Source organism: Penaeus japonicus, unplaced genomic scaffold, assembly GCF_977035675.1.
Source record: "Penaeus japonicus unplaced genomic scaffold, GWHDUDI00000001_assembly GWHDUDI00000009, whole genome shotgun sequence".
Classification (NCBI taxonomy): domain Eukaryota; kingdom Metazoa; phylum Arthropoda; class Malacostraca; order Decapoda; family Penaeidae; genus Penaeus; species Penaeus japonicus.
In genome coordinates this window covers 31,228,168-31,243,167 of record NW_028234411.1, presented here as the reverse complement: position 1 = coordinate 31,243,167, position 15,000 = coordinate 31,228,168, and the positions used below count along the sequence as shown (strand labels likewise).

The window sequence follows — 15,000 nt, the reverse complement described above, 5'->3', positions numbered from 1 at the left end:
CGTCTGGCCACTCCGACTCAGCCGGGATGATGGAGTGAATTTCCTGGCGAGGGTACTGGCCGCAGGGAATGCCCGGTCGTGTGGACGCGCGCTCAGGTGGCAATAAGGAAGCAACATATGGGATGGAATTACCTTTGTTTTATTCATTTCATAATTTGTACAAGGTTTCTTTTCGCGCCTTTATACTTAACCACGCATGTGGTAAATAAAGCGGAGATATTCATACAAATAACCGTCTTGTAATCTGGACTGATTTAAAACCTTGTAATTAAAAAAAAAAATGGCGAGTGACAACCCGCCAATGTATTTATATGGTTCTTTGTCAAAATGCAACTTAGTTTATATCAACCCGCAAATAATGCTATAGTGAAATAACCTTCAAAAATTATTATTAAAGTTCGAAGTGAGAGCAACATGTTTGAATGCGGGAAAAGCAAATTGTATTCCATTTCAAACAAGCTCTCAGACTTTCCGTATTGTTCCCAAGCGGTGGATATGCACATGATCGCACCATTTATCTAAATTTATTCCCACCGACTTTTATGAATAAGAGTAACTATAACTCAACTATAAACATTTTTTTGAAAAATTACAAATCAACAAACAATAACTTGGTGTTGCTTAAAACTTGTACATAAACATTTACTCTTCCCTTTTACCAATACAGATTAAAATAAATATTTATCGCATCTTTAAAAACAGCTTTGTAACTATAATGAGAATAGGAAACAGGTAAGGAATCATTAAAAAATATTACAATAACAGTATTGTATTTAGACCTATAAATTTAAATTCAAGAAATTTTCTACTCGTTACCAAATTAAAACTGAAAAAGCAGTCTAAGGTTTTATGATACTGGGACCTAATAAATCTAGAATCATGGTAGAATACACAAGCATACACCACAGCCACTGAATTAAAAGGGATATAAATGAGAACATATTTGAGTGATGTTTATTGGTCAGTGCGACAAATGTGCTATAGCCGCATACAATGACAGCGAAGTAGTGAAAAAGGACATCCAAACTCCATGGCTACTCATTATGGAATGATTTACTCAAGTCAATCTATGCCTAAAGTGTTGAAAACATGTTTATCCCTAAAGGTGGGATTGTTAATAAAACTGCACAATTTGGATTTGTCCCTAGAAATAGGTTGAAGACCCAATCTGAAACCAAAAGAACACTCCTAATTGGAAAAACTCTTGATAAAAAACCCATACACACAAACACTCGTACCTAGTGTTGAGTACAAAAAGAATCAACCAACTTGCACTGCATTCTCATAAATAAGAGATGTCACCTCCATCCATCCAGTTTAAATTGATCTAATAAATCTATAACAAGGCAAAGGTAAAAAATATGAAAAAAGAAAAGAAAATAAAGCTCTCAAGTACCTAAAATAACACTGTCACAGAAGGGGTTAAAATCAGAGTTAAATATTCAAGTGCTGGCTAATATGTTACCATTAACACCTAGTGTTGACACAGCTCAAGTCTGAGAAGCAAAAACAGGGGATTATAAGAGATTATAAGGAAAGTTCATACAACACTAAGGCATTTCCGTTTTATACGATCTTTTTCCTTTTCTTTTTTTTATAAGCGTTTTTTTCACATTACTTTTTTTTTTTATCCGCATAAAAAATGGTTGTGTTGAGAACACTTTGGTGTCAGCCAATATTGCAATTATGTGCCATAATTGGCTTAAGCTCATTTTTTCCTATTGTTCTTTCTTCAAAAACCAACTTCATCTTGCCAAACATTACCTCTCCACAGCACTATTAAAGCCTTGTTCCCAGGAGTTCTGGCCGTCTCTGCCTCTACAGGCACACGCAGCAGTAGTAACTGGAGATAATGATTTAAATACTCATGAAGCATCAGAAACTGGACAGTCTCCTCAGAGCAAGGACTCGCAAATATCGATTCTTGACTTATCATTTGCAAATACTGGGATTATCCTGTGTCTATCTAATCCATTAGTCTCTCTCTCGTTGCACATCTCTTCTGAACTTCACTAACATCTCCTTTGTTCATATCGTAAAATCTCCATTATTAAGCATCTCCTTCATCTTCCTCGTCATCTTCTTCAGTCTCCTGTAGCCAGGTAAGCCACTGATTAACCTGAAAAGTCAAAATATTATTATTGTCTGCAATGCAGTGTACACGAACTTCCCAGATATAATGTCACTGGAACTTACTACATCGATTCTTCAGTCACATAGAAATTTGCCATTAACTTGCATTACAGTTTCTAGACAAATCCTAAGCCACTAACTAGCTTTAGGTTATACAATCAAGCTACCATGCATACAAGGCCCTGATCAGCTGGCACACTTGCAAATGAAGGATTCATTCCAAAGTAATGGATATACAAACATTATATACATAAATCATAGGCAACTGATTATATAAATTAAAGTTTGAAAGTTAAGTCTATGGTCTAAAAAGCAACTAGAGTATAATCAATCAAATCTTCACTCCACTATTCTTTAAAGTAAGAAGGAAAGAACTTATCTTGGATTAAACTAAATATACTGGGTCTATGCATTGCTCCTCTTTTGTTGTGTACCAAATCTGCAAGCCTTAATGCTGTTATATAGAAAGTAGCATGAATAGGCTATATATCAAGAAGAAATGATTTCTCCAAGTGGTGTCATCCCTTAAGACTGGTAACCGAAACCATCACACCATACCCAAAATCTAATCCATACTATCTTTTTTAAACTCAATGCTAATTTGACTTTTTCAAAACTTCATCAACTACTTATCAAAAGTATGTAATACTACTGAAATTACAATCCTCAGCTTTAACAATAGTAAAAAAACAATTACTGAAACTCCTTAATGTTATTTCAATTTCCATTGCCTTCAATAATTTATGATTTCTGCAGAGCCTTGTACATACATTTTTCTAAATAAGTAATATAAATACTATGGTCAATGCAATTCACCATATACTTACTTGGAAGAGGGCTTTGCCCTTGCCTGGATAATCTTGGCTCAGATCCTCTTTCCAGGTCAGGAAGGCATCCTCTTCTACAATCTCCAGGTCATACAGGTTCACAAACCAACGCAACAGCATACCTGATAAAAAGAGGGAGTGCAAATTAGGTAAAATTAGAGAAAAAAGTATTATCAAATTTCTTCTACCTATTGAGTCTACATGGGTTCCAGCCATTATCATTGTTGAATCTAATAAGCCATTTAAAAAAATAATAATTTTGCATACCAGCTCAAATTGCATACAGAGCGAATCTGAAGTGTTAAGGGACAAATAAATATCACCAAGAGGAATGAACCTTAGCTTTTATCAATGTACAAATTAAAAATCAGTCTCAATACTCCACTTAAATTCCAAGTGCCATAAATTTACAATCATTAAGGATTTAATCATTATAGAAATATTTAAGCCTTCTTTTTGAACACTACATACTTGTATCCAAAAAACAAAATTGTGTGTGTGAACAAAAAATAAATACCTTTAGGGAAGTTGTTTGTGTATGTGAAGACCTGCAAGGCATAAATAGCAGTAACCTGCAGTGGTAAATGGTCATGAAGGAAAGCCTGCAACACTGGCTTGAATTTCGCTAAGAGTTCCTGTTCACGCTCTGTGACCATCTTTTCTGGGATGGTAGTTGGGTCAGCACCAGCAGCCAGAGTAGTTTCCTGAATTCAAAAGTTTTAATTAGCCATTACTAATAAAATGCACATATTTCCAGTCAATAATAATAAAAAAGGGCTCACTCTACATATGAAGAATATAAACATAAATCAAAGAAATAGTATGAGGATGAACCAAACAAAGGTTCATATAAAAATGCTTACTATGATTCTAAAAACAATCCTTTTTGAACAATTTGCGACTTGGTAACCTCACCTGCACAATGTACTTCACAAGGACAGTCATTAAGGCATTGATGAATCCAGGTGCAGTGTGATGTTCTGGATCCAAAGTGTCCTTGATGTACTTGTAGAAAGCGTGAGGGGTTGGGTCTGCAATAAGAGCTCGCCAAAGATCCGACTGAATGCGTAACAAAGGGAAGAGGAAGGAGAGCTCACGGTCTTCCAGGAGGTCTGCTAACTTCTCCTTGGTACGATCAGATTCTGGTAGCAGGTTCAAGAGATTAACCTGAAGGAGAAATAATAGAAATTTAATAAGTCACAACTTAAAGATTTGAGGATGGAATACATGTACAAATATTTTCAAAATGCATATAACTCTACATCTGCCAACCCTACCTTGCTCTCATTAAAGGTCTGCGTGAGATTAGATTTTCCCAAAAGTTTGTGCAGAGTTTGAAGGATGAGCAGGAAAAGTGGGAAGTGCTGCCCACCCTCGAGCGGTTCTGCAACATCTGCCAAGGGTAAGGTTCCTGATGCAATCAAGTGACCTAGAATTCCAGCCATGTGAGACTTGACTCTTGGTACATCAGTCACTAGATCATCCAGTCGACCTAGCACCTATAAAAATGATAAAATTGGTTACAAATCATATGAAGGGATTAAACGTTATACAACATCAGTTACACGGCTTGCAATAGGAAATGTCTTGAACAATCTTTGCCAATAACTACATTTGATATATATATGCAATTACACATCACTTACTTGCTTGACACCATCAAACAGACGGTCAACATTCATAAGCCCTTCACTGCGAAGTCTTTCCAAAAGCTGACTGCCCAGCTCTCTATTGCTCTCTGCTGAATTAATGAAGTTGATGTTAAATTATGCATAATTTCCTTATTTGGCGGTGTTCAGTCAAAATCTCTAGTGAAAATAAACAAATTATGACTTATACATCATTAGTACTATTCAAATCATTAATCATTCTTTCAAATACTGACCTTCTTGTGTCAACAGTAAGTTGATGATAACTTGTGCTGCCTCTGCAGTAAGACGTTCAGGCAACTTCAGAGAACGGTAACTCTCCACTGTATCATCCAAACTCTGCTCTTTCATTAGTTGCTCTGACAAGTTCTTCACTCGGCGCAGCCACTCCTCACGACTTGGACCCTGAATTTAAAGGAAAATTAGCCATTAGCTTTCAGTCTAGCCATATACCTTTGGATATATAAAAATTGGCATTATTCTTTTTCTGAATTGGTTCTGTTCTTATCTAACTCATAGGATACACAAAAATCAACTTATTTACTTTGTTCCTGTTGGCTTTTGACTTCTCCATCGATGCCTGCTTAATAAGAATTGGGGGATCCTTGTGCATAAGCGGCGGTGTTGGCTTTTGGTTGGGAGGCTGGGGCTGTGGTGCTAAAGGAAGGCTGCTATGAATATGATGATCATTCCCTTGTTGACCAAGGGCACTCTGTGGCAGCACACCCGGGGTCTTGGGTTTGAGCATCATACTAGAGGCTGCAGGGCGGAGAGACACTTCCCCATCAGAAGAGCTAGATCCTCCTCCACTGCTGTGGCTGAACATTTTCTTGAAGCGTGGGGGCAAGTCCTTATTGGCAACTAGGTAATTGAAAATGGGTAAGAAATGATGAGAACACTTCAAAATATAAGGTCAGTACCTATATGGTTAAATGGTCAATGCTTTTTACAACAATGATGAATCTGAGCTAGGTTTCAGCATAAAATTTGCTGCTTTCAGCAGAGACAAAGGCATCAGTCACCATATCTGCTGCATTTATGTTGTGTGATCATGTGTGTGCGCGCGCAAGAATGTGTTGATCAAAACAATCCTACAATGAAATTGGGGGTATACTGAAAATCATACATCTTAATATTAATAGCATATTAAAATATAGAATGGCAAAATTACTTGTGCACTTTATATTCATCTGTTTGTTTGAAAAACAGGGATACCACCAATCATTTTAACTGCTTTAAAGTCAATGTATAATACAGCAAACATTCCTTTTAAAAATGATCAAAAATTGATTTCTTCTTATTCATTATCAAATTAAATAACAGGAACAAATTATACTTACTGTTGCTGTAATTCTGTTGTTGGTTATACTGGTTATTCTGCTGCTGTCTGTTGTAGTTCTGGTTGTTGAAGTGCTTGTTCTGGTAAGAGTTGTGCTGGATGAAACCCTGATACAAAATAATGGCACAAAATTTACTCTACGCAATGTGAACAATATATCTTCCATGAGGTACTGAGAACAAGGCCAGGTCTTCCTTAACAAAAATGGTTATTATTAATAACTGCACATGCATCATTACAAGAAAAGTTCAAGGAAAAAAATCATTGGAATGCTACAAAAATTGCTATTCAAAATAAAATATAATGGTAAATAACTAAAAAAAAATATGTTAGTTTAAATTATATCTAATATTCAAAATCATGGATTTGTAAGGAAAAGCCCTGTTAACAATTACAACAGGGTGAAAGTTGAAAATGAGGGAAAATCTTACCCCTTGCTGTTGTCGTGGCCTGTAACTCCCTCCGCCACTAACTCCACCGCCAAATCCATTTGAGTCGTATCCATACTTGTCTGGTTGAGATGAAATCACCCCTGGGCCTGTGCCAAGAGTCACCGCACCCATAAATACGTCTTCCATTCCCGTACGATTACCTCCAGGCTGGAAAGGTAGGAAAAATTCATACCAGGTTCTGAACCATTTAGATAGAAAATTGGAACTCAATAGTGCACTAAGAATGCTTAGGTAGCAAAACGATACTACTGCCGTTACTATCTTGAATGTATAGAATGTTTACCTGAGGGAAAAAGGACGAGACTCCAGCCAATGGAGAGATTGGTCCGGAGGAGCGTGGTGGTCCATGGGAAGACGGTGGTGGGATGTAGACACCTAAGTCATGTGCTGCCTCTTCACGCACCTAAAATGTATATGAAATTATCAACGTTTTGAAAATTATATCTTTATTCAACATAAAACTGGGAATAAGCAAAATAATGATTAAATTATCAACACTGTAATAACTTACCTGGCGAATGGTGCGTGGGCCATCCACCTGGGCTACCTTCCGAGGCACCCAGTTGGCAGCGCGCAAATCCAGCACGTCTTGCAGCATAAAGCGAACTCGTGATAGAAGCTCCATGTTACTGCTCAACTGGTACATGCGCTCGAAGTACTGGTCCATCAAGTTCTGTGGGAAGAATTTGTAGCTTATTTCTATGCACATCAAGCATTACAACTAATCATCATAAGATATCTACTATTACATTCTACTATGACAAACTTATTTGTGCATAATTGTGCTTACCTTAGCTTTGGGCTTGTCCAGCACCTTTCCACAAGTTTTCATTATCTGGCACAAACACTCCAGATCCTCAGCCAAGTCAACCATTGGTCGACTCCTACGCTTCTCCAACAACTGCAAAGAGAGATTATAAAATAAAATGTACATCTAGTATTCATTTCACATACAATTTTACTTTGGAATAGGACAAAACCCTTTCATGTTGGCTCCAAGTAACAACATTGATGAAGCCCAAAAAACCTGAACACACCTGCTGGATGCAACGGTGGAGAATGGACTCATGAATAATCTCCAGCTTCCCCAGTTCGCCAATGAAGCGGAGGTTGCCCACCATCTTCCGTTTGGCTGCTGCTCGCTCCTCCTCTTGCTCTGCTGAGAGGGCGGATCCCTCCGACCCATCCCATATCTCCGAGGCGCGTCGCCGCCGCTCAAATTCATCCTGAAAATTTAATAGCCCATGAAAACCGTGTAAAAAAATCTAACAATACATAAAATATGAACATACAATATATGGTGGGGGATATATAGTAATCAATCATAAATAATAAGAGCTTAAGATTTTTTACCTGGCACTTGCTTAAAAGTAGGCGGTTAAAAGTACAAGGTCCGTCTGGTGGATCAAAGTTTGGAGCCTCTTCTGACAGCCGTTTGCACAGCTGTGCATACATAGAACAATACTTGGGTTCATCAAGGGCCTTCTCAAAGATCTGTTGACATTGAAAACTTGATTAGAAAACTGGGAACAAGTAAGACAAAGGAAAGTTTAAATCATAATAATTGTACAATATATAGAATATATACTATATGGCTAAAGTTTGAAGTTTAACTTACCAGCAAAATGACCCCTTTGAGAAGTGTGGTGGAATCTAGCCCTACATTTAGGATGTCATTACTTAGCTTATGGAACTTCTCTGGAGTGAGTTTGTTGAGTATTCCTCGAACCTGGAAAAGGAAATGAGAAAATTTATGTATATTCATATATCTAAAGTCCTGAGTAATTATTATTTCATATATAAAATGTACAATCAGTGAAATATTTAAGAGAATAGGCAAAATAATACCTTTCTGTGCAGAATCATAATTCTATATTGCTGCACTAAAAATCTTTTGCAATAGTCGACTTAATATTCATTGGGCATCAAGGTAAATATAAAATGAACTATGGAGGAAAAAAAGAAAAATTATTCTACTCTTATTTCATCCAAACTTTAATGATTTATGGAACAGGCTCAACTATTTTCTCTGCTTATTTTGACACTTTAGGTTTGATATATTCACACATGTTTAATGTGTAAACAAAAAAAAACAAAAAAACTCACCTTTCTGAAAGTAAGGTCATATTTGTTGTCTGGGGTATGTGCATCTCGTCTCAAGCTAGAAGGAGGTATCCATCGCCTTTTGCTACTGGACAGGGAACGTAAATCGTCCCTGTAAGGCATTACTATTAAGACCCTTCCACTATAAATAGAATAACTTAATATATTAGCATTATCACACAGGTTTCATTAATATAATGGGTTCAGTTCTTAGTATCACATATTTTCAAACAATATTTAGATTTTCACTAAACAATTAATAAAATGATCTTCCAATGACAGTTTCACCTCTAAAATCATTACTTAAGTAAAGCCACAGGTACACACCTTCCTCCCACGGAGCGAGAAGCACCCCCCTGGCTCCTCTGCCCGTCCGTTGTTGCTCGTTGGTAACCCACCCTGATAAAAAATGGCGCTCTTCAGGAAATTTGTCTGCTCCTGGAAAAAGAAAAGGAAATTAATACAATTTACAGTACTTTCCTTAATATCATTACTTTGTGAGGAGAAATATTTTTAAAATACAAGAGATTAGAGAAAGAAATCCTTAACCATGTTCCAAGTTACACACACAAAGGTGGTTTCACAAAAAGTTTGTTTCGTCAAACAAAATATAAAACTTGTGCAGAACAGAAAGCAGACTACTACAACGGAATGTAAAATATCAATGATCTATCCCTAGATTAGGATTAGGCAATTCTTAAATTTTCATCCATTGCACTTCATTCACTACAATGGCAATGTTCTAGAACTTCTGTCTAATAAGCCTTTTATAAGTTATAAATATCAAATAAGCTTACATATCAAGACACAGCATAATCACACTATAAACCATTTGTTAGCTTTGGTGTCAAAATCTCTCTTGGTGTATGCAAAATCAGCAATAATTTTACAAGAGAAGCAAACTTATTTCATTAGTAAAAAATTGGGAAAATAAATAAAATTCAAGCACTCCCAGCATTCAATATTACCATCACAGGGAAACTGGCACAAATCCACAAAGTAATCCACAGATTAAAAACTAATCATAAAGCTACCTTCCCCAGAAAACAATTATGGTCATATGACTCAACCAAAATCAAGAACAAGTCAACTTTCTCCTTTAAAAATTATTTTTTTAGAATTGTACAAAAAGGAAGGAGGATCCTCAAGAACTATGGACCTTTCTACTAAACCAAATAGTTTATAAAAAAAATCAATATATGAGAGGCTCTTGGCTGACCTAGTTTTCACAGAAGACAAAGAAACTTACATCACTTTTTAAGGATAAACTTAAATTACCAGGAGTGTCTTTGAAAATGGACACTGACTCAACAAAGAGAATATCCTTGACCTTTTCCTTTCCTAGCAAACTAATTCTGAACAGAAAAAGGATACATGAACAAAGCACCATCTGCTGAACCCTTCCCCTTCAGACATCTTTTTACAGGATATCACTTTTAGACCATTTATTGTTCAAAATAATAGCTAGTTATTAATTCATTTGTGTAACTTGCATTATACCAAATGCTAATTAGTGTCACTTTGCTATTGGACCATATATAGTCTCATACCATACTGCAAATCTAGAAAATAATAGAAAATACATGTTAACCTATTGTATACGGGTGTCATGACATATTTGCCAGCAACTATTAGGCCAAAAAGATGGGTGTTAATGCGTACATGACGCGACATTGGGATCTGCTCATAGTTGAATCCCACAGTCATGAAGTATTATGGCTGTAATGGCACTATCTCCAGAGCTAAAGGGTTCCAAAGTCAGCCTACACCCACATTTTATGAAGGATTTATGGAAAAATATTGTCTGGGCTACTCTGCACTACCCAGGGGGCGGAGAAAACCCTTTTCCCGCCCCTCCAATTTTTAGCTAGTGTCATAAACCGCCATCCTGATGACCAGTTAGGTCATTAGGCGCCTGTCCGCAATGAGTTAAGATCTCATCCTTCTTAGAAGGGTTAAGGAGGATCTTGGATTTATTTCACCTACTGTGATAAATATATAAACTGATAAACTTGGCAAGTAAATATGTAAAGACTTCTTTATGATAAACCAAATGGGAATGTACCTTATATTTCACAAAGAATACTTGTTTAATAAATCAGCTTTTTGACAGCTTAAAATCTAGAACCATTCCATTATCGTCAAAAGAGGAATGCATATTTAGTGACATGAGAAGGGTTGCTGTCTTTGTTCTTCAGGTCTTGTAATATACAGGAGGCAAGATTTATGGTATGCCAATTAGTTGCAACACTGTGCTGGAACTAATTAAGGACCAAACCAGAGTATAATGCAACAACATAGCTGGGCAATAGGTAAGGCTGGCTGACTGCCATGACATAACAATCATACAAAAGAAGTTAAGTGTCATCTCTACTATTTCCTTTTGTCAATATCTATTAATCAAATTTTTAAAGGTCCCATGAAGTATTGCTTGGGAATAGAACTGGGGTGAGTGAAGGGGATTAAAAGGTTATATGGCACTTGGTTTGGTTAGGTTTCTTTGTTACAAACCACGCCTTCCTCCTTTGATAGTAATGCCTTCCAGAATTAGATTTCCCCACAATTATACGGCCTGTGTTCTAGCTAAATCCACTTGCAACTTACTGAGGATGGTTGGTCTAAAACTCGAAGACCCTACTATCATTATAATATAACTGAAAATGTACCTGGTCACCATGGCCTCCAAACTTCGGCAAAGCCAACAAACATCCTACAAGTATATTCTCGCATGTTGGTCTTCACTGATCTATCATTCCAATATAATGCTTGCTTGTGGGCAAACACAGTCCAAAGGAATTACATGAAAAAAATAAAAATGACAGCGTTACCAACATCCTATCATAATGAAAATTTCTTCTCAATGATAATGATCATGATCTATCCAAGTCGACCAGGTATGATGCTATAGAAGGCCTATAATCTCTCCAACCTGATAAAACCTCAGAAATACACTTCATGCTCCAACAAAGACTGACAAGTCTCCACCATATATATTCCAGCAAGACAGGACTTGGACAAATACCCAATTCAACAACGTACAATCCACTCTGAGATTAACTGCCGAGCCGACAGCTAATTTGACAAAAGAAAACCAGCATGGAATACACAAGTGTGCTTGAAATACTAGCCATATTCACCTCCACTTTACACAAAGATGAAACGAGCAGGAATGTACACTTGTCCAATTGGCTTCTGACTGTTTGATAATTACATGCCACCGCCTACCCAACTGACAAGTTTTTGACAAGTCCTTCAACTTGTAATATTTAAAAATTTCGAAATTCCCATAACCTCATCACAAACTTCAAATACATAAACACTGATCCAATAGAAGTTACTAGACAAAATGGATATTAGTGCCCAATAAAATCTACAAATTAGATCCTAAATCTAACAAAAAAAAATAAAAATTGAAAAAAAATTACTCAAGCCTTCACCATAAAATACGCTACATGATCTAAAGCGAAACTAAGTTCGGAAATCTTTGTGCAACATCAAGAGGCTACGTTTAAATTCCTTATATTTTCCTCATTCACATCCAACAAAAAAACTCACTTAATCCTCGACATTTTGAGAGAAAAAGACCTACAATAGTCATCAACTATCACCATATACCTTACTCGAGTCCAAAACTATCCTTAAAAAACCTTATAGACTGGTACAGTAACAAAAAAAATCCCTTGATCAACTTCTCGAACGAAACTTCAAATCATCCATTTGCAATCGTTCCTTTTTTCGAACCAGATATTTATTTCCACTTTCTCATCTCTACGACACTAACCACCTCCTCATAAAGTCGCATTTGGGACCAAGGGAGTCCCAATCAGCAGGAGGATTGAATAATGACGAGCCTTCGGAAGAATCTCCTCTTTCCGATGGCATTTTGACGACCTGCATAATGGAAGCTACGCAACACGTTCTTCGGCGATCAATATTTCCCTAAATTCACTTTCAAACTTGGATTCCATAACTTACAGCCTTCGAAGACAAACTGATAAACGATCCTACAGCGATAGATAGGCGGCGGAGAGCACTGTTGGGCGAAAAAATGGAAATTTTTAGAGGAGCGACGCGTAAACTCACCGAAAGGAGGGAAGGATCGAGGGCTTTCGCAACCTCGAAGTCGCTTGGCCTGCTTATAATGTGGGACCAAACTCTTTCAAAAGGCTTTCGACCATCTTCGGATCGGTCTTTCTTCACAGATTTGGGATAATGACAAAAATGAATATTCTCCTCGAAGTAGGTTTATTTATCTACGTGTTGTCTTGTATACTGCTTTTTTGAGATTGAGGAAATTTTATGGTGAGAATTATTGGAACGCTTCCTCAAAGATGACGTCATGTCTGCTGTCATGGCCGCTTCTCTGCATATGTGAATCCGAGAAATAAATCGATGACTAAACTCTTGGAACTTTGGTCGTTAGAAATCACGCTTTTATATATATGGATCTAAATTGTGTTATTCAGATAATGAATGTTGATATGTAGAGTACGAATTTTCATTTTTATAGTACGATAATTTTCATTTTTTTCCTGCATAATTATTATATTTTCCTATTTGAACTTTATATTTGGTATTAAAACAACCGTATTATGATAGTTTTCAATTAATAATGACTTTTACTTCGCACAAACACTTTAGAGGGTAAAATAAATATAGTATGTCGACGTTAATTGAGCTATCATAGAGCAACACAGAGAATCTCGTTGCATTCTAGGAAAGGCAGTTTAATTAGAGGAAGCATTTCTGTAGAACGATATTTCGAAATTAAGCAATGTCTTTACCTCATGCATGAGTCTGCAAATTTAAGGCTTACCGGAAGAGTGGACGTAGAAGTGCTATTTGTAAGCTAGATCTCGTGCACCTAGTAGAACTTCACACAACTGCGTCTTAAATCTACTCCTTACTATACATCCCTATCCAGTTGTGTTTATATGCCCTTCTATCGTTGCTCTATGTTCCGAGTTTCTGTTTGTGGACGAGGAGATTGTGAGAGTGACGATGTTCTTCCCATTGTAGTTACTAATTTTGTATTAACTTCACTTTCTCTCTGCGTATTGACCATTAATAATATCACAATAAACAATTTTCCCCACCTACACATCATATAACAATTTAATATTAAAACTTATAACAATAATCAAATATATATCATATAACACTCTAATATTATCTCTAATACGATCTAAATATACTATATCATCCAAATATAAATAACTAACAAACAATATTATCTATATAAATATATATATATATATATATATTATATATCTATATATGTTAGTGAGATAGAGTTGTGTGTGTTTGTGGTGTGTTGTGTGTTAGTTAGTGTGTTTTTATAGGTGTGAGAGATGTAACGTCTATCGCTTTTACAGGGATTCATTCGATAAATCTCATACCCTCATACTTGACGCTAAATAGTCCCATTACTGCAACAATGCGAATTTTTGATAACATTCGTGACATAATACACATATCTCACATATAGCACCTAATCCATCTTACGCCCTCCTCCATTGCCAGAGTCAGAAGTCTTTTTTCTCTCTTTTTGAATTCAGATTGCCAAATTGTTGACATGGACCCTGACTGCGAGATGCAACGCACAAGGGCAAAACGTGAGAGACAGACAACCAGTAATACTTTGTTGCCGATTGCAGAAAGAAATGGATGATGACAAAGGAGAATTGGAAAATGTATGAGTCGAGATCAGGGATGAACTAAGAGGGCCAAGATCAAGGTATGCTTATCGAAAGTAAGAAAACACGAAAACACGAAAAAAACATGAGGTTCAGGGTCGAGACATGGAGAGAGGTACATATGCATTCTAGGGTGGAGGTGCGGAAGAAGGTATATAGGCCGAGAGGAAGATATCAAGGGCGGAAGTGACGTATGTCTACCACGAACCTAGTGGGAAAGTCCACGAAAGTCCAACGGATGCTTAGTGGCAATACCGGATGTCTGAGTAAGTTTCCAAGAGGTCAGCAGGCAGATAGACATTGGGCATTGTGACAATGACGTCATTCAGATAAGCGACACTAGCATGATCACAGATGTGCTTACTTGACCATTTAGACGCCATGTTTATGGTAGAATTTGTTAATTTAGAAGTGCGAGAAAAATATTTATTTGTATATTTTTGTGACGTGACGTCTCTGCTCGAGTGTAGTGTTTGGTTTACAGAAGGATTGGCATGAGCAGTTTAAACTTTTGCATTAAATTTCGTCCCTCCCCCCCCCTTTCCCTCTTTCACCCCACTTTCCTCCCCCCTCCGTCCGATCCGTTGTGCCAATTCTCGATCAGTGGTGAGAAACGAATTCGGGGGACCATTACTCAAAACATATAAAGCATATAAAGTTCAGTATTACCAAACAGGCATTATTTTTCACTGCTTGTAAGAACTTCGCCAGTAGCTTTAAGTAGATATATATTGTTTAAGTTTACAAGTCAGTGTCATTTTCTAACCGTCACTGGCCTCATGACGTTGTTTATGGTCTCAG

At 36.8% G+C, this 15,000-nt stretch overlaps 1 protein-coding gene across 23 annotated transcripts; it reads right to left on the bottom strand.

Moving 5' to 3' along the window:
- Nucleotides 1–940: 940 nt before the first annotated feature.
- On the bottom strand, nucleotides 941–12,717 carry NAT1 (N-acetyltransferase 1). 23 transcript variants are annotated; one of them, XM_043008251.2, is made up of 20 exons: nucleotides 12,587–12,716; nucleotides 8,831–8,941; nucleotides 8,507–8,645; nucleotides 8,249–8,346; nucleotides 8,019–8,129; nucleotides 7,754–7,894; nucleotides 7,438–7,626; nucleotides 7,191–7,301; nucleotides 6,912–7,073; nucleotides 6,684–6,803; nucleotides 6,380–6,547; nucleotides 5,950–6,055; nucleotides 5,154–5,470; nucleotides 4,846–5,014; nucleotides 4,607–4,701; nucleotides 4,238–4,459; nucleotides 3,876–4,127; nucleotides 3,478–3,664; nucleotides 2,961–3,082; nucleotides 941–2,119 (listed from the first exon to the last, which is right to left on the bottom strand). In XM_043008251.2, exons 4-20 carry the CDS (start codon nucleotides 8,264–8,266, stop codon nucleotides 2,051–2,053), a joined length of 2,559 nt encoding a protein of 852 aa, XP_042864185.1. In that variant the 5' UTR covers nucleotides 8,267–8,346; nucleotides 8,507–8,645; nucleotides 8,831–8,941; nucleotides 12,587–12,716; the 3' UTR covers nucleotides 941–2,050. The 23 variants fall into 23 exon arrangements, with proteins under 23 accessions (XP_042864185.1, XP_086396106.1, XP_042864183.1 ...); XM_086539980.1 differs by having other exon boundaries at nucleotides 4,607–4,698; XM_043008249.2 differs by having other exon boundaries at nucleotides 8,507–8,615.
- Nucleotides 12,718–15,000: the final 2,283 nt, after the last annotated feature.